The following is a 21,815-nucleotide window of genomic DNA, read 5'->3' on the forward strand; positions in this document are numbered from 1 at the left end:
TGACTTTCATTCCCCTTCTCTCCAAAGCATATCTCCACTTCTCCAGACTAGACTCAACTTGCTCTCTACTCTCACTACAGATCACAGTGTCATCTGCAAACATCATAGTCCATGGGGACTCCTGTCTGATCTCATCTGTCAACCTGTCCATCACCACTGCAAACAAGAAAGGACTCAGAGCTGATCCTTGGTGTAATCCCACCTCCACCTTGAATGAATCTGTCATTCCGACTGCGCATCTCACCGCTGTCACACTATTCTTGTACATGTCCTGCACTACCCTAACATACTTCTCTGCCACTCCAGATTTCCTCATACAATGCCACAACTCTTCTCTTGGCACCCTATCATAAGCTTTTTCTAAGTCCACAAACACACAATGTAACTCTTTCTGTCCTTCTCTGTACTTTTCCAACAGTATTCTCAGAGCAAACATTGCATCTGTAGTGCTCTTTCTCAGCATGAAACCATATTGCTGCTCACAGATCTTCACCTGTTTTCTAAGCCTAGCTTCTACTACGCTTTCCCATAACTTCATGCCTTTGTAGTTACTGCAGCTCTGCACATCACCCTTGTTCTTGAAAATAGGAACCAGCACACTTCGTCTCCACTCCTCAGGCATCCTCTCACTTTCTAAGATTTTATTAAACAATCTGGTTAGAAACTCTACTGCCATCTCTCCTAGACATTTCCATGCCTCCATTGGAATGTCATCTGGACCAACTGCCTTTCCACTCTTCATCCTCTTCATAGCAGCCCTCACTTCTTCCTTGCTAATCTCTTTTACTTCCTGATTTACTCTCACCACATCATCCAGCCTTTTCTCTCGCTCATTTTCTTTATTCATCAACTCTTCAAAATATTCCCTCCACCTTCTCAGCACACACTCCTCACTTGTCAGCACATTACCATGTGCATTTTTACCACCCTAACCTGCTGCACATCCTTTCCAGCTCTGTCCCTTTGTCTGGCCAATCGGTACAAGTCCTTTTCTCCTTCCTTACTATTCAACTTCTTCATACTGCTCGCAATATGCCTTTTCCTTTGCTTTTGCCACTTCTCTTCTCACCTTACGCCGCATCTCCTTGTACTCCTGTCTACTTTCTTCATCTCTCCGACTATCCTAAAACTTTTTTGCCAACCTCTTTCTCATTATGCTTTCCTGGACCTCTTCATTCCACCAACAAGTCTCCTTGTCTTCCTTCCACTGTCCAGATGTCATACCCAGTACTGGCCTAGCTGTCTCCCTCACCACATCTGCAGTACTTTTCCAGTTGTCCAAAATTGCTTCCCCTCCAACTAGTGCTTCTCTCACCTGCTCGCTAAATTTCACACAACAGTCTTCCTCCTTCAGCTTCCACCATCTGATCCTTTGTTGAGCTCTCACTCTCTTCTTCTTCTTTACCTCTAAAGTCATCCTACAAACAACCATCCTATGCTGTCTAGTGACACTCTCTCCTGCTACCACCTTACAGTCTGTGATTTCTTTTAGCTTGCATCTCCTATAAAGAATGTAGTCCACCTGTGTGCACCTTCCTCCACTCTTATATGTTACCCTGTCCTCCTCCCTTTTCTTAAAGTAGGTATTCACCACAGCCATTTCCATCCTTTTTGCAAAATCAACTACCATCTGTCCTTCCCCATTCCTATCCTTGATACCATATCTACCCATTACTTCCTCATCACCTCTGTTCCCTTCACCAACATGCCCATTGAAGTCTGCTCCTATCACCACTCTTTCATGCTTGGGCACACTCTCCACCACCTCATCTAACACACTCCAGAAATCTTCTTTCTCCTTCATCTCACAACCTACCTGTGAGGCATATGCACTGATGATATTCATCATCACCCCTTCAATTTCCAACTTCACACTCATCACCCTGTCAGACACTCGCTTAACCTCCAACACACTTTTAACATACTCTTCCTTTAAAATGACCCCAACACCATTTCTCTTCCTGTCCTCACCATGGTACAACAACTTGTACCCACCGCCGATGCTCCTGCTCTTACTTCCCTTCCACTTGGTCTCTTGCACACACAATATGTCTGCCTTTCTCCTCTCCATCATATCAGCCAGCTCTCTCCCTTTACCAGTCATACTACCAACATTCAAAGTCCCCACTCTCATTTCCACCCTTCTAGTTTTCTTCTTCTCCCGCTGTTCGTGGCAACGTTTTCCTCCTCTTCTTCGTCGTCTTCGCCCAGCAGTAGCCCAATTTCCACCGGCACCTTGTTGGGCAACAGCACCGGTGGCAGACGTTGTTAACCCGGGCCGCGACCGATCCGGTATGGGAGTTTGATTCTGAGATCATTTATGGACCTGCGTGTTGTTTAGTTTTACACCAATGCCTTTTCTGATGCAACTCCAGATTACATGGATAGTGGGCAGGGGTGGTCTTGAACCAGGAACTTTCTGCTCTGGAAACAAGCACACTATCCACTTGGACACCATGAGTCCTATTTATTAAACAAAAAAGTACACTTCATGTTTTTATTCATATTTTGTTGTACATCTTGTGGGGCTGGAACTGTATAAGTACTTGTGCATATATCAGTGTATGTAAAGGTGTGAAGTTCATTATATGACAATCTAAAGCAGGATTTGCAGACTTTGATGTACTGTTATTACATATAAAACCATAAACAAACATAAACATTACCAACAATTAATATGATGGCAACAAGAGACAAAGTGAATCAAGATAAACTGGCTTTTTTCATGAATGTGAAATTTTTAAAGTCATCTTTGTATTTATGAAAGCTGAGATAAAAACCTTTGTCTTTTAGGACCATGTGTTCAGGATTGATCCGTCTCAGGTGGAAGATGGGAAAGGGAAGAGTCCGTATGATCCTCGTCACACGGCTGCTTCCGTACTTGTTGGTAAACAACCTCATGAACATTAAATTAAAAAAAAAAAATCAGCAGGTTTGCTGATGACTGTTTGGTTTTCTCCCCCTTCCAAAAAAGGAAAGGGATCTAAACTCCCTCTAAAATATCAATGAAACCATTGTTTAGTATTTGCAGCCTTTCACAATCACTTCAGAATGTCAGGAAAATTGTTAGAAATAATCAGCTTCAGCCACAGTTATAACTGCCAGCTTAGTCTAACACACAGCTGTGATGACATGATGCAGGGTAGGTGTGTCTCATTGCACAGGTGTCTCCAATTATTGGAAGGAACAGTGGTGGTATGTAAAGTTGCCTGTAACACAATTAAGTGGCAGGAAGTATTGGACAGAAACCAAAATAAAACAGGAACTGGCACCGTGACAGGGTTAATCATAACTGAATTCAGGAATAGATTCCATTAAAAGTATCAGGACATTTTGAAATTAATTTCAAACACTGGAAGGTAGAAAAATGCCCAAAGCCAATTTAGACCCAATCTGTACCATTTTAGGGGACTAACCAGCATTTTGCCTCCACAATACATTTAAATGTATGGTGGCTGTTCCATGGTGGCAGCTGTAGTCAGGTAGGGGACACACACACACACATACACACACAATGATCAGTCCTCAATGTACAGCCAAGCATTTACTGATCAGTTTTGTATCCTAGGTGATGAGCTGTACGCAGGCGTGGCCACCGACTTGATGGGGCGGGACTTTACCATCTTCAGAAGCCTGGGGAAACGCCCCTCCATCCGCACCGAACAACATGACTCACGTTGGCTCAACGGTGAGCGAGCTCACATCTCAACACATATTAACAAAGGGTTTTTTAAGTCTGGGGTCAATCTCACAAACATTATTTTCCAAGCAAGCTACATGCTAGTCAGCCATGTTTGCTAACTAATGCGGTCACTGTTGAAATAGTAACTTATTTACATGAAGGTATTTGCATGTGACAGTTTTGTTTCACAAATTCAAACTGTTGTCCCAATCTGTTTGTGTAGAACAGAGCTGTAGAAAATTAGATTAAGTGAAGCAATTAACTGGTATGACAGTTGAAAGGTCATTGGTATCAAGATGTTCACCAAAGCTGATACTGAGCAGCAAAATCTGGCCATATTTTAGTTTACCATTAAATTTTGCTCTGATTGTTTTTTTACTTTCACAACGAATAATTCCACTTTCTTGACCAAATTTCAACAAATTACAACACATGAAAAACATAAACTAAAAAGTGCTCAGAAGGTTTCATGCTGCAATACTCATGAGGCCAACCCTTTAGACTCTCCGCCGTTACATTTCTCACAAAATTTACATCCTGATTGCTTGAAATCTAACTGATGTTTTTGTCCACAGAACCAAAGTTTGTTGGTTCTTTCTGGGTCCCAGAGAGTGAAAATCCTGATGACGACAAGGTCTTCTTCTTCTTCCGGGAGACAGGTGTGGAGGCTCAGGGTCTAGGAAAGTCCACATACTCACGCATCGGCCAGCTTTGCAGGGTACGGAGAAGCCATTTCATTACTGAAATCTGATATTTTACCTGAACTATATAAGATACTGTACATTAATCGCAGTCACCGTGGCTGATGGACAGCTAGTCAATATTCATTTCTTTATCGATGAAAGTTCTTAGCCATCCTGCTTTGAGATAGCTAGAGGTTGACTGGACTTCCTGAGCAGTCTGTGAATTCCTGTACAGACTTGCACAGATATTGGATCTGTTAACAGTTGAATTCCTGGCATCTAAAATTTCTGGAGGGACAGTCAAAGCCCACATGCCCCAGTTTCTTTGCACCTCAGGAGTTGCATAACGAAAGCCACCCTGTGTAAAACTTGGACCAAACTAAGATGTAAATCCATACTGGTTGCTCTGCAGTGACTCTGAACAAACTGGAGATGCTAATAGATATTAACTAGAGCACTTGGCTAAGCACTTTTGTACCTGCATTAGTGGTAAATGTCCACCAGGTGGTGATATGGCTCTATTTCAAGAACCTTGAGGATATTGTGGGACACTGCCAATAATGACCAAGCTGTTGCTTATATTAGTAGATAAGTGAAGAACTTAAAATTAATGAAGGAGTAAAAGTAATAACTGCATTTTTTTCTCTTTTTGTCTTCCAGAATGACATGGGTGGTCAGCGCAGTCTGGTGAACAAGTGGACCACGTTCCTCAAGACCCGCCTGATCTGTTCCGTGCCCGGAGCGGACGGAGGCGACACGTATTTTGACGAGCTGCGTAAGTTCAGAAAAGATGATTCTGGATCTTTTCAGCAGCTGCACTTCACAAAAGCTTTCTGCATTAATCAGCAGCACCAACCCCCCTCTGACGTTTGAAAATCATCAAAGCTCAAAGCCAGAGGGGCTTCTGGGAAGGTGGGGTGTGTAGTGGTTGATTGGCAGGAGCTTTCGTGGCATTGTAGCTTTTCTACGCAGGTTAGTCAAACATCTCGGCCCACCAGAGCACTCTGCCCGAATGGTCGTCACACCAAATCATGGATCAAAACTAAAAACACTGTGCAGCCAGATAAAGCAAATGAGCCCCCCAGAGGTGTAAAAACGTATTTCCTGACCTCAGTGAGGATTTTTTTTTTACCCAGAAGCACATTGGCAAGGTCCACAGGGAGTGAAAATCAGTGAAAGCATAATAAATGAAGCAGGATTTCTGACTCGGCTCGTAACTCGGCACTCAGCTCCACATTCCTGCCGACGTGGAGAAAACATGAGAGAGAGATTAGCGGCTGAAAGACTCTGAGCTGATCCCAGGCCAGTGTTTGTGCTGCAGGTCCAAATGAAATTACAGGCTCGGGTTCTGGTGTGACCTCGCCTCAAACCGCATCATTTATGAAGAGAAATCTGCAGAGCACATCAAAATCATTTCAACCACCTCTGAGTTCTTGTTGGTGGTTTGCGTAATTAAACTGAATCTGCTGAGTCAGCATCAGAACTTTGAAAATAGAAGATAAAATCTGACTGTTTGTCTCATAAACTGTGATGTAAATCTTGATTTGACTTGGACAGCTGAAGTTAGAGAGAGAGAGAGGTTGAAATTTTTTAAGTTTATTTCAAAATGTGGATTTCTTTTAAAAGTCCACCCTTTTCTTAACCAGCGTTGAAGCAGCGTGCACGTTCAGAGCTGAAATTGTGACTTTTTATTTACTGTGGTGACTTAATGATTTGCTGATCATTTTTGTGTAAGAAAAAAAATGTTTAAAAACTGCTTATTTCTGTTAATGTCTGAAAATTAAGAAATTATGAAACTTGGCTTGTGCATGGCAACAAAGAAAATAAAGAAAACCTAAAATTATTATGATTTTAATCTTCAATAATGACAATTTAAACAGGATAAATTGCTTCTTCGTTAATGCATAAAATTCTAAATTTGGTCACTCACCCGTGTGAAGTGCCACAGGGTGACATATGTTGTGATTTGGCACTATATAAATACATTGAATTGAACTGAGTAACAAAAAAAAAAAACAAACAAAAATCTGAATTTAAAGAATAATTTATAATCATTTGTTTTCACAATTGTGAGCTGTGCTTGTCAGGAGAAATTCCATCCTTCCATATGTCCCTCCTGCAAACTTTCATTCTTAACACTCAAGAACTGTTAAACTCTCAAAATCAAAGTGTTTATATATTAATACTGGGAGATAACAGGTCTGTGTTCCAAAAAAAAAAAAAAAAAAAAGCGCATTTCTGACATTTAGAAATGCCTTTTTTTACGGAATAAAAAAAAAAAAAAAATCAAACTCCTTCTACATCCTGTGAATAATGTCACTCAGTGTGATCCAACACTGCTGTGGCTGATGGGCTGACAGCCACAAAAACATACTTGCTGTTGTGTGGGCCGCTGAAGAGGAGGTACTGCTGGCCCACTACCACCAGAGGGCGCCCTGCTTGGAGTGCGGGCTCCAAGCACGAGAGGGCGCCAGACCCAGAGGAGGTGACAGCTGTCACTCATTACTCCAGCTGTCACTCATCTACACCACCATATAAGCCGGACTGCAACTCCACCTCCCCGCCGAGAAATCGACTACCAGTACTAAGGTAATTTTCTCTGCTGACTTATACGTTGAATAGTAATCTGAACTTCTGTTGCAGCCGTTTTCCTGGTGCTTTCCTTGTCTGGAGGATTGGCGTTTGGTGTGACAGTGACGGCTTCACCTCCCACCCCGTCCCAGATAAGTGGTTGATCAGGAGCTGCACAAGTGTGTGTGATTTGGAGGTGGAGGTGCTCCCTCCTAACGGTGTCTGGACTGTAAATTACTGAGTGTGCGGACTCACACTCACACATCATCTTTCTGTTTTCTGCCAGCAGTACCAGGGTCGACAGCCGAAGACAGAGGCCACCTGGGGACTCGGGACTTGGCGGCTCCGGTGTTCTTCAGGCCGTTGGTGGTGGAGGCCATGTGGGACGCGGCTTCTCTCTCGTCGGGCGTCTTCTATTTTCGAGCCTGCCCACACGTCACCTGGTGTTTATTGACTGTGAACATTAAGACACGTTTCGTTGTGTAATATCACAACATTAAATTGTTACCTTTTGGCTTACTTATTGTCCGTTCATTTGCGCCCCCTGTTGTGGGTCCGTGCTACGACACCTTCCCAACACTTGCAGTTGTGTTTCTTGCCATTCTGGTCAACTTAGTTGTTGTAAATAATTCCTAAATATTTTAATAAAGTCCAAACATGTTTTAAATCCTTCTGTTCTATAAAGGCTGTGGTCAAGCCTTTGTTGCTGCATTATGCAAAAACTATTTGCGACCTGAACAGTCAAGAGGCAACGTTGTAAAGTTTCACAGAAAGTGGTCTGGAGGATCCCAGCTGCCTTAGTTTCGGTTCCCAGGATGCTCCTGATGGATCTCTGTGGGCTATAATATGATCCGTCTTTGTGCTTATCTCCAAACGCCGTGAAAAGTGAACCAAGTGGAAAAATTTGTCCAAATCCAAAGCACCCCTCAGGCTACAGCTGTCTCAAATGCACCACAAGTCTCTTATCTGGATCAAGACTCCTTGGTCCAAACATGAAAAGACCTCTGCTGTCAGAATGAAAAGAAACTAAAAAAAAAAAAAAAAAAAAAAAATCTGCAGTAAATGTTGTAGAAATTATTCCGCTGAAAGATTTAACCTTTTTCATGACTGTTTTGAAGCCAGGATGATACTTGGAAGTTGTCAACTTTCACAGATTTTTGAAATTTTCTGACTCTTATAAATATTCTTCACACAGATCAATAAAAAAATACTTTAAAGCTTCAGTGCGGAGGATTTATGGGTGTTAATGAGCAGAAATGGAAAACAGCGTTCATAACCAACTCGTTGCTGGTTACTGGTTACTGGTTACTGGTTGACAAGTTTGAGAACCGTCATTTTTATAAACTGGAGGATCATACAAACTGTTTATCACAAGAGAAGGCAAGTGAGCACAAGTCCCTGTCAACAAACAACAACAAAAAAGTGAAGGAAAAAAAAATTATGATCAGTGATGGCATAATGCAATCTGCAGCTTCACCACTAGATGGCACTAAATCTTACACACTGTAGCTTTAAAGTCGAATATTTAATAATGTAATTTACTTTATATCTTTAGTTCCTTTGTGCTACAAGTATAAGTTACAGAATATGAGTTAGGAGTGATTATAAATATCAAAGGACAGAATTATGAAATACAAATCCTGTAACTACAAATACAGTGTAAATTAGTGTAAATTAGTCAGCCACACTTGTCAGAAAAAGCTGTATGCGTATATTTCATACACTATGACCATGTGTTTGTATTTGTATGTACATAAAAAATGGTCAGCAGCAGCTTCTTCAGATTACATACAAATATAAATGTTCTACTACACAAACAGAGATACAACAGGGGAGGAATTCATAAATGACCATTTTTTATTTCATTTGATCAGTTTATAATATTCTAATTTAAAAACTTTAAGCTGGAATTACCATGAATACATGTGAATTAACAAAAATTTGGAGAAAGTAACACGAATTGACAGCAATTAACTGGAAATTAGGAGTAATTTATATCAATTATCTTGTATAATCATAGACACTTTGTTTTGTCATAAGCAGACATGCATGCAAACACTTTCTAATACATTTTTGACTTTGTTTTAATTGATGTGGTTCAAATGTGACTTTAATAGTCCTGCTTTAAGTGTGCAGGATTCTAGAAATGATCCGTGCATGTGATGGAGGAGTGCACAGTGCGCGGAAGACATTCAGCTGAATTTGCATTAAGTCTGGTTGTTTTAACCAACATTATGCTGCAAATGTTTTTTTTCCAAATACATTTAAAGGGTGTACTGCACTGCAATCAACACTATCTTTTAAAAAATCGATACCAGATGATGAATCATGAGTCCTGATGCAGCCGCTAAAAATAAAATTAGCCAGACAGCATCTGAAAAAAAATGCACACAGATTCAGAGCTATTTGTACCCACAAAAGTGACATAATCTCAGGTGTTGACTGTTACCTGTCTGAAGGTCTGTGTCCATCTGTGTCCACTTCATGTCTTACTGCAGGACACACAGACAATCTGGGCTGCTTTTTGTCTCCAAATGTAATATGGTTTGAATATGGCTTTAATTTGGCTTTTAAGTCAAATTCTTGTATTTTGTGATGCACATATCTCCATCTCCGCCTCTTTATAACCTGCGGCGTATTCAGAAAAAAAAAAAAAAAAATCACACACATCTCAGTAAGACTGAATAATAATAATTACATACTGTGAACTGTGAATACTGATTTCATTCCTGGTATGTTTACACACACACACACACATACACACACACACACACACACACACTGAGCCATGCAGAATTATTGCTCCACTATATGGCACTCCACAAAAAAACAACCTCCTTTCCTCAGCATGCGGATCTGGGGGATCTGGTGTCACTGGGGGACTCCAGGGGACTCCGGGGGCCCCGGTATCACTTAGCGTAGCCATCACATTAGCCAGTAACTCAACAGGCTGCGAGCTGGTTCACGTCCGGCTGTCCTGTTAAAAGCAACCACTTGTCAATCTCAGAAACAGCTGATCGCTATCTTGCATGTAGTTTAGCATGGCGTGATGCGGCACCACAGCCCAAACCACAATCATGGCCGGTTCCACGCTTTCAGGATAGGAAACAGGCTTTAAGAATTTTCTCATGATCACACAAAAGGAAAGTATAAAATCTGTGGTTTGATCCATGTTTTGAAGACCATTCTCACACTGTGCTGCACTTCACTTATGCTGTTTGTCTGAGATGCACTATAAAAAACAAAGCCTCTCACTTTCCTTCACAAAATATTATCTTTGGATAACCAACACTGGTCATTTGAGTTTGTGCTTGTAAAACACAGATTTGAATAATTTTGATTTTTTCACAGTCAAAGTCCACAAAAAACCCACTGATTTCAAACTGTAAGAAATGACGTGTTCCCCCATTCATTTTAGGGGCGTGACCTGAGATGATGTCACCAAAATTCATATTCTTCACAGCTTGAGGTTTCTGAGTGTTTATCAGAGGCAGGCAAAATCAGGCTGATTTCCCTGTGATTATGATTTAATTTCTCAGGGCGTATGACACCAAAAATAAAACGAAATACATCAATATTTTCTTAATTCTTTCTTTATTTAGAACACTCAGGTCATTTGACATTTTATTTACCATTGATATGCACTTGAAGTTCTTGTTAAAGGCTCACCTGCAATTTTGCAAATTTCCATTCATTCCTGTTAAATCCAATGGAAAGTTTTCAAATGTGAAAATTCACCAAAGTTTGAAGGCCTGTACATAAATTTTGATTCCTTATGGATGATGTACCAGCAGTCAGATCAGTTGGTGTCTAGGCTTCTGCCACACAGACATTAAACTTGTTGCTGCACTGATGTCTTTTTATTGAGCTTTCAGACTAATACATTTCACAGTCTTGCTGAAATTGACTCTCCAGCTGGCTGCTGGTCACTGAGTTGGATTTGGTTCCCTGCCTGGATGATCAATTATCAGTAAAATGTCTCTTTTAAGTTCTTAGACATGGCCCAAGGGCTGTGTTTATCTTTCTCTTAACCTTTGACCTTTGGACTGCCGCCACCTGAGTGTGACTGTCTGTCCTCCAGGCGATGTCTTCCTGCTCCAAACGAGGGACAGAAAGAACCCTCTTGTCTACACAGTCTTCTCTACGTCCAGGTCAGAGGTCATTTATACATGCATTTTAGAGTGAGAGAGGATGAAGGTTTGTTTGATGTTACTAACTCCTCCCCCTCTGTGTGCCCCAGCAGTAGTGTGTTTAAAGGCTCAGCCGTGTGTCTCTACACCATGAATGACATCCGGAGGGCCTTCCTGGGGCCCTTCGCTCACAAAGAGGGGCCCAATTATCAGTGGGTGCCCTTCCAGGGAAAAGTGCCGTACCCGCGACCAGGCATGGTATGATGACACGTACTACATTCACATTATTATATATGTAGTAACATCATCAAAACATAAACAGGGCTAATTATCAACTCTACCTGTCAATCACATACGTATCTTTGATTTGTACTAAGTGGGATTTGATTGTTTGTCTTGGCCACGCCAGGTTTGATTTATTATGTAAACTCGCATAAATATGTTGTGCAATTCATTCATTCAATCATTTTCTACCACTTATCTGAGTCATGGCCCTGTGACAGACTGGCATCCTGTCCAGGGTGCACGCCGCCTCATGCCCTATGACTGCTGGAATAGGCTCCACCCACTGTGACCCACTCTTGTATAACCGGTTGAAGATGTGTGTGAGTGTGTATCTGGCAGCAAACCAAGCAGCTCATCCCACACTTCCCTATCCTCTGCCAAGTCCTCCAACTTTTTGTGGAGGATCCCAAGGGGTATTATATTTATTTTAATCTATATATTTAAGTTGTCATTATGCTGTTTAATTGCCTGACCAATAAAAAAGCAAACTAAAGTATCAGAAGGTGAGAAGCTCGACTATCCGCGGGGGACTCGGAGTAGAGCCGCTTCTTCTTTGCATTAAAAGGAGCCAGCTGGCATGTTTTGGCATCAGGTGAGGATGCCCCCTGGTCGTCTTCCTACAGAGGTCTTACAGGTACGTCCCATTATGAAGATGCCCTGGGAAAGACCCAGACTGGAGGGATTATTTTTCACAGCTTTTTTGGGAACACCTCGGGATCCCCTGGGAATAGCTACAGGGCTTGGCCAAGGATAAGGAAGTGTGGAATGAGCTGCTTGGTCTACTACCACTGCGACCCGGACCCGCATAAGCATTAGAATGAATGAATGTAGAGTTGACAATAAGCCATTTTTATGCCTTTAGGGACTTTTGTGTTTTGATTGCATCATTATTATTATTATAGGGAGGTGTGGGATGAGCTGCTTGGTCCAGTGTCACTGCAACTTGCACCCAGATGAGTTAGAAAATGAATGAATGAAGGGTTTGTTAAGCACCGGTATCACAAAACAAATACATAAATAAATAAAAACAAAGCAAAAAAAACCTCAACCCAAAAGTTTATACATCATTCTGGGGAGGTGATGGTCAAGTGGTTAAAGCAGTGGACGTGTGACCAGAAGATGCTCTGTTCAGCCCGGAAAATCACTCAGGCCGCGTGGGGAAGGTCCTTAACCCTCAAGTTGCTCCCGGTGTGCTGTGAGTGCCCTCGCAGGAGGCCCCCTTTGCAGTATTTTGCATTAGACCCCTGTGAGGGTGGGTCCAGCTCTGTCCGCCCTGAACACCTCACACAGCAGGAACAAGACATCGCTGCTGTTTGACACATCACCTCAAATCTGAACTATGTTCTTGTCCAAAGATCAGACTGAAAGGTGCTGTGTCGTTTTATTGCTGTTCTGACAGTAAAGTACAACCCCAAATCCAATGAAGTTGGGACGTTTTGAAAAATGTAAATAAAAACGGAATATAATGATTTGCAAATCCTCTTCAACCTATATTCAATTGAATACACCACAAAGACAAGATATTTAATGTTCAAACTGATAAAGTTTATTGTTTAGTGCAAATATTTGCTCATTTTGAAATGGATGCCTGCAACATGTTTCAAAAAAGCTGGGACAGTGGGATGTTTAAAACTGTGTTACATCACCTTTCCTTCTAACTACACTCAATAAGTGTTTGGGAACTGAGGACACTAATTGTTGAAGCTTTGTAGGTGGAATTCTTTCCCATTCTTGCTTGATGTACAATTTCAGTTGTTCAACAGTCCGGGGTCTCCGTTGTCATATTTTGTGCTTCATAATGCACCACACATTTTCAACGAGCGACAGGTCTGGACTGCAGGCAGGCCAGTCTAGTACCCGCACTCTTTTACTACGAAGCCACACTGTTGTAACACGTGCAGAATGTGGCTTGGCATTGTCTTGCTGAAATAAGCAGGGACGTCCCTGAAAAAGACGTTGCTTGGATGGCAGCATGTGTTGCTCAAAAACCTGGATGTACCCCCATACCATCACAGATGTTGGCTTTTGAACTTTGTGCTGGTAACAATCTGGATGATCTTTTTCTTATTTTGTCCAGAGGACACAACGTCCATGATTTCCAAAAACAATTTGAAATGTGGAGTCATCAGACCACAGCACACTTTTACACTTTGCGTCTGTCCATTTCAAATGAGCTCAGGCCCAGAGAAGGTGGCGGCGTTTCTGGATGTTGTTGATGTATGGCTTTCACTTTGCATGGTAGAGTTTTAACTTGCACTTGTATATGTAGCGACGAACTGTGTTAATTGACAATGGTTTTCTGAAGTGTTCCTGGGGCCACACGATAAGATCCTTTACATAATGATGTCGGTTTTTAATGCAGTGCTGGCTGAGGGATCAAAGGTTACGGGCATTCAATGTTGGTTTTCAGCCTTGCTGCTTACGTGTAGAACATTCTCCAGATTCTCTGAATCTTCTGATTATACGAGGTCTGTCCATAAAGTATCGTACCTTTTCATTTTTTTTTTAAACTATATGGATTTGATTCATATGTTTTCACGTCAGACATGCTTGAACCCTTGTGCGCATGCGTGAGTTTTTCCACGCCTGTCGGTGACGTCATTCGCCTCTGAGCATGACTTGTGGAAGGAGTGGTCCCGCCCTGTCGTCGGATTTTCATTGTCAGGAAATGGCGGAATGATTTGGGCTTTTTTTCCATCAGAATTTTTTCACAAGCTGTTAGAGACTGGCACCTGGAAACCATTCGAAAAATTTATCTGGCTTTCGGTGAAAATTTTACGGGCTTCACAGAGAACAAGGTCTGGTAGTACAGCTTTAAGGACCCCTTTAAGGACGCTCAGCGTAGCTCAGCTCCGAGCTGCGACAACATGGCACAAGCCACCGGACCATTTCTGAGCTGATGGCTCTGTGGATACGAGACCGTCGTGTGCTCTTTCTCTGGTTATCACAAGAGCCATTTTCCGGCAGATTTCACTTTTAACAAGAGATTTTGTCATGGAAAGCTGAACGGAGGCTTTGCGCGTCACGACCGATTTGCTTTGGAAGTGAGCCAAAGGAACACCTTCGTTTCTGCGTGTCAGAGGACAAGTTCGGAGCGCGGCGCGCTAGGCGTCCTAAAAGGGGTCCTTAAAGCTGTACTACCAGACCTTATTCTCTGTGAAGCCCATAAAATTTTCACCGAAAGCCAGATAAATTTTTCGAATAGTTTCCAGGTGCCAGTCTCTAACAGCTTCTGAAAAAATTCTGATGGAAAAAAACCCCAAATCATTCCACCATTTCCAGACAATGAAAATCGACGGGGCGGGACCACTCCTTCCACAAGGCGTGCTCACAGGCGAATGACGTCACCGACAGGCGTGAAAAAACTCACGCATGCGCACAAGGGTTCAAGCTGACGTGAAAACATATGAATCAAATCCATATTGTTTAAAAAAAATAAATAAAAAGGTACGATACTTTATGGACAGACCTCGTATTATGGACTGTAGATGGAATCCCTAAATTCCTTGCAACTGAACGTTGAGAAACATTGTTCTTAAACTGTTGGACTATTTTTCTCATGCAGTTGTTCACAAAGTGGTGATCCTCACCCCATCTTTGCTTGAGCCTTTTGGGGATTCTCCTTTTATACCCAATCATGACACTCACCTGTTTCCAGTTAGGTGTTCTTTGAGCATTCATCAACTTTCGCAGTCTTTAGTTGCCCCGTCCCTGTTGTGTGGGCCGCTGAAGAGGAGGTACTGCTGGCCCACCACCACCAGAGGGCGCCCTGCTTGGAGTGCGGGCTCCAAGCACGAGAGGGCGCCAGACCCAGAGGAAGTGACAGCTGTCACTCATCTACACCAGTACTTAAGCCGGACTGCAACTCCACCTCCCCGCCGAGAAATCGACTACCGAGAGGTAATTTCTCTGCTGACTCATATCGTTGAGTAATTTCTGAACTTCTGTTGCAGCCGGTATCCTGTGGTGTTCGCCCTTATCTGGGGAATTGGCGTGTGGCGTGACGACGACGACTGCGCCACAGATAAGTGGTTAAACAAAGAGCTGCACGAGTGTGTGATTCGGAGGTGGAGGTCCTCCTCCTGACTGTGTACAGACTGTAGACCACTGAGTGTAAGGACTTACACTCATTCATCTTGTCTCTGCTTTTTGCCAGCAGTACCAGGTTCGACAGCCGAAGACAGAGGTCACCTGGGGACTCGGGACGTGGCGGCTCCGGTGTTCTTCAGACCGTTGGTGGTGGAGGCCGTGTGGGACGCGGCCTCTCTCTCGTCGGGGTCTTCTATCTTCGAGCCTGCCCACACGTCACCTGGTGTTAATTGACTTTGCAATTTCTGTATATTTAGTTGTGTATTGTCACAACATTAAATTGTTACCTTTTGGCTTACTCATTGTCCGTTCATTTGCGCCCCCTGTTGTGGGTCCGTGCTACGACACCTTCCCAACAGTCCCAACTTTTTTGAAACGTGTTGCAGGCATCCATTTCAAAATGAACAAATATTTGAACAAAAACAATAAAGTTTATCAGTTTGAACATTAAATATCTTGTCTTTGTGGTGTATTCAATTGAATATAGGTTGAAGAGGTTTTGCAAATCATTGTATTCTGTTTTTATTTACATTTTACACAACATCCCAACATTGGAATTGGGGTTGTATTACCGTGTTCTGAATGCAGGATATAAAATGCATTTATTTATTTTTGTGCTGTTTAACATGTCCCTCTGTGTGACTCACCTGCTCCTTCTGCTGTCTGTACTTTGGAAAAAACATAGTTGCAGTCCCCCCGGCGATCAATATTTCCTTATTAAGGCTCGACATTCGGTAGCGCACACTGTTGTGGCGTCAGCAGGATTTCTTCAGCACAACAATCCTCATTGTGTGTCTGCAGAATCCTGATTGTATTTGTCCGACAGTAAAAGCTTCTCTCACGCTGCCAGCGCCTCACTGGGCCGGAAAATTAACACTTTAAAGTCAATTATGCAAACCTGCAACTGCAGAGATCATTAAATTGTGGGATCTTTATCGCCAAGGTCGTACTTTGTCCCGTAAACCTCTCATACCGCCGTGACCTATCGCACATCCGTCACCTCGTTGGCGACCGCACGCTCAACTCGCCTTCTGTGTGCTTCAAGCCAACTGAAATGTTGACAAGTGGAGAGAAAACACATTTGCTTTTCACCCCTCAGTCACTGTGAAAGACGTGGCAACGTGGCAAAAAACGGAACTTGACTGAGCTGTGTCTTTAATTTTGGTGAAGGCCCAGAGGTGGAGAACCACCCACAGTCCGGAGTGCAGTTTAACATCGTGCATGTGGCAAAAACTACTTCACTATGTTACAAAATAACAGCATCTTTCTGCCAGCTGTGTTGTCTGATAGTAAATTGAGTCCATGTATGTGAGCACTAGGAGCATGTACATTCAACACTGCGCTGGACACAAAGGGCCCTATTTTGATCACAGATCCCTACTTCAGTGAGTAAACGGCCTGCTGTGTATTGCTTCTACCTGTGTCGCAGCTAAAACAGGCAATTTCAATGAATAGCTGCAAAGGGTTGAACTCATTAGAATCAGCTGGTTTGGTTGGGTGGATGGAGCAGATATGAGTTTGGACTTTTATTCACTGAAGCCAGCGTTTACCACCTCTGAGCCTGATGATCACTGGAAGTTAATCTGGGGCGTGTCCACCTGATTTTCACTATTTACACAGTATGTAATCTGAAGTGACAAGTCAAAGCATGCCAACAGACAGTGGCCACCAAAGCTCCCTGAGGTGAAGCAACAAGGTGAAGTTTTGTATTTTTTTCCTTTAATATTTCCCCAAATCTGACAATTTTGGGATGATATGGACGATGTACCATACTGCAGAAAATATATGAACCTGAGATATTTCATGTTTTATGTTGTTACCTTAATTTCATTTGTTAATATGCATACATGCCTGCATTTAAGGTCTGTAACGCATTCCAAAAAAGTTAAAACGGGGCAATTTATTGTAAATATAAGGGTTAAATCATCACCTTTTGAGACTAGTCAGGGGATGAACACATGAACACTTCCAAGTCTGCATTTTTAAATAACTGAATGTAAATGAAGTCCAAGAGACATGGAAATGTTCATGTGTTCATCCCCTGACTTGTATTAAGAAAACTGGGTTAAAAAGTGATGATTTAAAATACAAACAGTATAGTACTGTATGGTAAATCTGGAAGGAGACAAGTGACGGAAGCCACCAAGACACCCAGACAACTCTGTGGGAGTTATAGGCTTCTGTGGTTGGAGAAAATGTGCAGAGTTCAACTTTTGTCTGTTGCATCATTAGTTGTACAGCTTCATGATGAAGTGGTGTAGAGGAGGATTTTCTATAAAAGAACATATGGAATTTCAGATGCAGTTTGCCAAAAGGCACCTGGGAACCCGAGCAGAGATTTGATCCGTTTTCCTCTTTTACAGTCCTTCTGTACTTCACTCCAACAGGAAGCTGTGAATGGGGATGCAACAGGCAAGATGATGCACCATTCCTAGTTTCTCCACTATAATTCCTTCTGTGCTGTCACGGGTGTCTTGGTGGCTCCCTTCACTAGCCTCCTTCCAGCATGTTTCCACATGATGCCAGTTCTCTGGCCCTGATCTCTCTGCCACACCTCAGTGGTAAAAAATGCCAGATCCCTCTGCAACACCTCAGTGTTAACACACACCAGATCTCTCTGCAACAACTCAGTGGTAAAAAATGCCAGATCCCCCTGCCACACCTCAGTGGTAACACACACCAGATCCCCCTGCCACACCTCAGTGTTAACACATACCAGATCCCCCTGCCACACCTCAGTGTTAACACACACCAGATCCCCTGCCACACCTCAGTGGTAACACACACCAGATCCCTGTGCCACACCTCAGTGGTAACACACACCAGATCCCTGTGCCACACCTCAGTGTTAACACACACCAGATCCCCCTGCCACACCTCAGTGGTAACACACACCACACCCCTGTGCCACACCTCAGTGTTAACACACACCAGATCCCCCTGCCACACCTCAGTGGTAACACACACCAGATCCCCCTGCCACACCTCAGTGTTAACACACACCAGATCCCCCTGCCACACCTCAGTGTTAACACACACCAGATCCCCCTGCCACACCTCAGTGGTAACACACACCACACCCCTGTGCCACACCTCAGTGTTAACACACACCAGATCCCCCTGCCACACCTCAGTGGTAACACACACCAGATCCCTCTGCCACACCTCAGTGGTAACACACACCAGATCCCTCTGCAACATCTCAGTGTTAACACACACCAGATCTCTCTGCAACAACTCAGTGGTAAAAAATGCCAGATCCCCCTGCCACACCTCAGTGGTAACACACACCAGATCCCCCTGCCACACCTCAGTGTTAACACACACCAGATCCCCCTGCCACACCTCAGTGTTAACACACACCAGATCCCCCTGCCACACCTCAGTGGTAACACACACCACACCCCTGTGCCACACCTCAGTGTTAACACACACCAGATCCCCCTGCCACACCTCAGTGGTAACACACACCAGATCCCTCTGCCACACCTCAGCGGTAACACACACCAGATCCCTCTGCAACACCTCAGTGTTAACACACACCGGATCTCTCTGCAACACCTCAGTGTTAACACACACCGGATCTCTCTGCCACACCTTAGTGGTAAAAACACCAGATCCCCCTGCCACATCTCAGTGTTAACACACATCAGATCTCTCTGCCACACCTCAGTCATAACACACACAACACCCCTCTGCCACATCTTAGTGGTAACACACACCAGATTCCTCTGCCACACCTCAGTGTTAACACACACCGGATCTCTCTGCCACACCTTAGTGTTAACACACACTGTATCTCTCTGCAACAACTCAGTGGTAAAAACACCAGATCCCTCTGCCACACCTCAGTGGTAAAAACACCAGATCCCCCTGCCACATCTCAGTGGTAACACACATCAGATCTCTCTGCCACACCACAGTCGTAACACACACCACACCCCTCTGCCACACCTCAGTGTTAACACACATCAGATTCCTCTGCCACACCTCAGTGTTAACACACACCGGATCTCTCTGCCACACCTTAGTGTTAACACACACCGTATCTCTCTGCAACAACTCAGTGGTAAAAAACGCCAGATCTCTCTGCCACACCTCAGTGTTACCAACCGTCCCTTAAAAAACGGAATCGTCCCTTATTTGGAAATAAAAGTGTGCGTTCCGTATTGACCTGAAACGGGACGCAGTTTGTCCCGTATTTCTGTGAGAATCAAAAAGTCTGTAAAATGTCAATGGAATTGACTGGCGCTTTATATGGAAACTTACAGTAAATTTGATCCCAGCCTCTCTCCTGCTTTTCACCAATGAGCTGACAGACACGACATGCAAAAATACAGGGGAGAATGAGAAAAGGAAAATGGCTGGGTGGAAAAGGTGCGCGACAACAGTATTGTTTACTTTTCAGACTTTATTTTTTGCACTTTTTATTACACTAAATGTGTAAATGTGCACTGTTACACTGTTTTGCACTGTTACATTGTTTTGGATGATGCAAATTTTCTATTGTTTTTTTTGTTAATTTATACAATTTTAAGTTAAGCAATAGCACTACAGAGATTTATTTTTAATGAAGACAGAATGCTCATATTGAAATTGTGAGTGAAAATTTATTTTGCACTAAAAATAAATTCCTAAATAATAATTTGTTTTCCACGTGTTCAAATGCATGTATGCATCTACCTAAATTCAGCGTCAAGTCAACAGTCAAATAGTTAAAAATCGTTTCACACAGACGCTGGGAAGGGTGAAGGCAATGGTCAGTTGGCCGGTCGGCCCTGGCGGTGAGGTGTCCCTTATTTATTTTTCAGAGAGTTGGCAACCCTAACCACACCTCAGTGTTAAAACACACCGTATCTCTCTGCAGCAACTCAGTGGTAAAACACGCTGTATCTCTCTGCCACACCTCAGTAGTAAAAAACGCCAGATCCCCTGACACACCTCACTGTTAACACACGCCGTATCTCTCTGCCACACCTCACTGTTAACACACGCCGTATCTCTCTGCCACACCTCAGTGTTAACACACACCGTATTGCTCTGCAACAACTCAGTGGTAAAAAACGCTGTATCTCTCTGCCACACCTCAGTGTTAACATACACTGAATCTCTCTGCCACACCTCAGTGGTAAAAAATGCCAGATCCCCCTGCCACACCTCAATGTTAACACACGCCGTATCTCTCTGCCACACCTCACTGTTAACATACACTGAATCTCTCTGCCACACCTCAGTGTTAACACACACCGAATCTCTCTGCCACACCTCACTGTTAACATACACTGAATCTCTCTGCCACACCTCAGTAGTAAAAAACGCCAGATCCCCCTGACACACCTCAATGTTAACACACGCCGTATCTCTCTGCCACACCTCACTGTTAACACACGCCGTATCTCTCTGCCACACCTCAGTGTTAACACACACCGTATCGCTCTGCAACAACTCAGTGGTAAAAAACGCTGTATCTCTCTGCCACACCTCAGTGTTAACATACACTGAATCTCTCTGCCACACCTCAGTGGTAAAAAACGCCAGATCCCCCTGCCACACCTCAGTGTTAACACACACCAAATCTCTCTGCCACACCTCACTGTTAACATACACTGAATCTCTCTGCCACACCTCAGTGTTAACATACACTGAATCTCTCTGCCACACCTCAGTAGTAAAAAACGCCAGATCCCCCTGACACACCTCAATGTTAACACACGCCGTATCTCTCTGCCACACCTCACTGTTAACACACGCCGTATCTCTCTGCCACACCTCAGTGTTAACACACACCGTATCGCTCTGCAACAACTCAGTGGTAAAAAACGCTGTATCTCTCTGCCACACCTCAGTGTTAACATACACTGAATCTCTCTGCCACACCTCAGTGGTAAAAAACACAAGATCCCCCTGCCACACCTCAGTGTTAACACACACCGAATCTCTCTGCCACACCTCAGTGTTAACATACACTGAATCTCTCTGCCACACCTCAGTGGTAAAAAACGCCAGATCCCCCTGCCACACCTCAGTGTTAACACACACCAAATCTCTCTGCCACACCTCACTGTTAACATACACTGAATCTCTCTGCCACACCTCAGTAGTAAAAAACGCCAGATCCCCCTGACACACCTCAATGTTAACACACGCCGTATCTCTCTGCCACACCTCACTGTTAACACACGCCGTATCCCCCTGACACACCTCAATGTTAACACACGCCGTATCTCTCTGCCACACCTCACTGTTAACACACGCCGTATCTCTCTGCCACACCTCAGTGTTAACACACACCGAATCTCTCTGCCACACCTCAGTGTTAACACACACTGAATCTCTCTGCCACACCTTAGTGTCAACACACGCCATATCTCTCTG

General features: G+C 43.4%; 1 protein-coding gene across 1 annotated transcript in view; it reads left to right on the top strand.

Moving 5' to 3' along the window:
• Window positions 1–21,815, top strand: part of sema3b (sema domain, immunoglobulin domain (Ig), short basic domain, secreted, (semaphorin) 3B) — a 225,898-nt gene that overhangs the window by 186,117 nt on the left and 17,966 nt on the right. The window contains 6 exon segments of the mRNA XM_034171769.1: window positions 2,794–2,887; window positions 3,569–3,688; window positions 4,258–4,400; window positions 5,026–5,140; window positions 11,018–11,087; window positions 11,180–11,324. Of these exon segments, the coding sequence (XP_034027660.1) occupies window positions 2,794–2,887; window positions 3,569–3,688; window positions 4,258–4,400; window positions 5,026–5,140; window positions 11,018–11,087; window positions 11,180–11,324 (687 nt within the window).

Source organism: Thalassophryne amazonica, chromosome 6 (assembly GCF_902500255.1).
Source record: "Thalassophryne amazonica chromosome 6, fThaAma1.1, whole genome shotgun sequence".
Classification (NCBI taxonomy): domain Eukaryota; kingdom Metazoa; phylum Chordata; class Actinopteri; order Batrachoidiformes; family Batrachoididae; genus Thalassophryne; species Thalassophryne amazonica.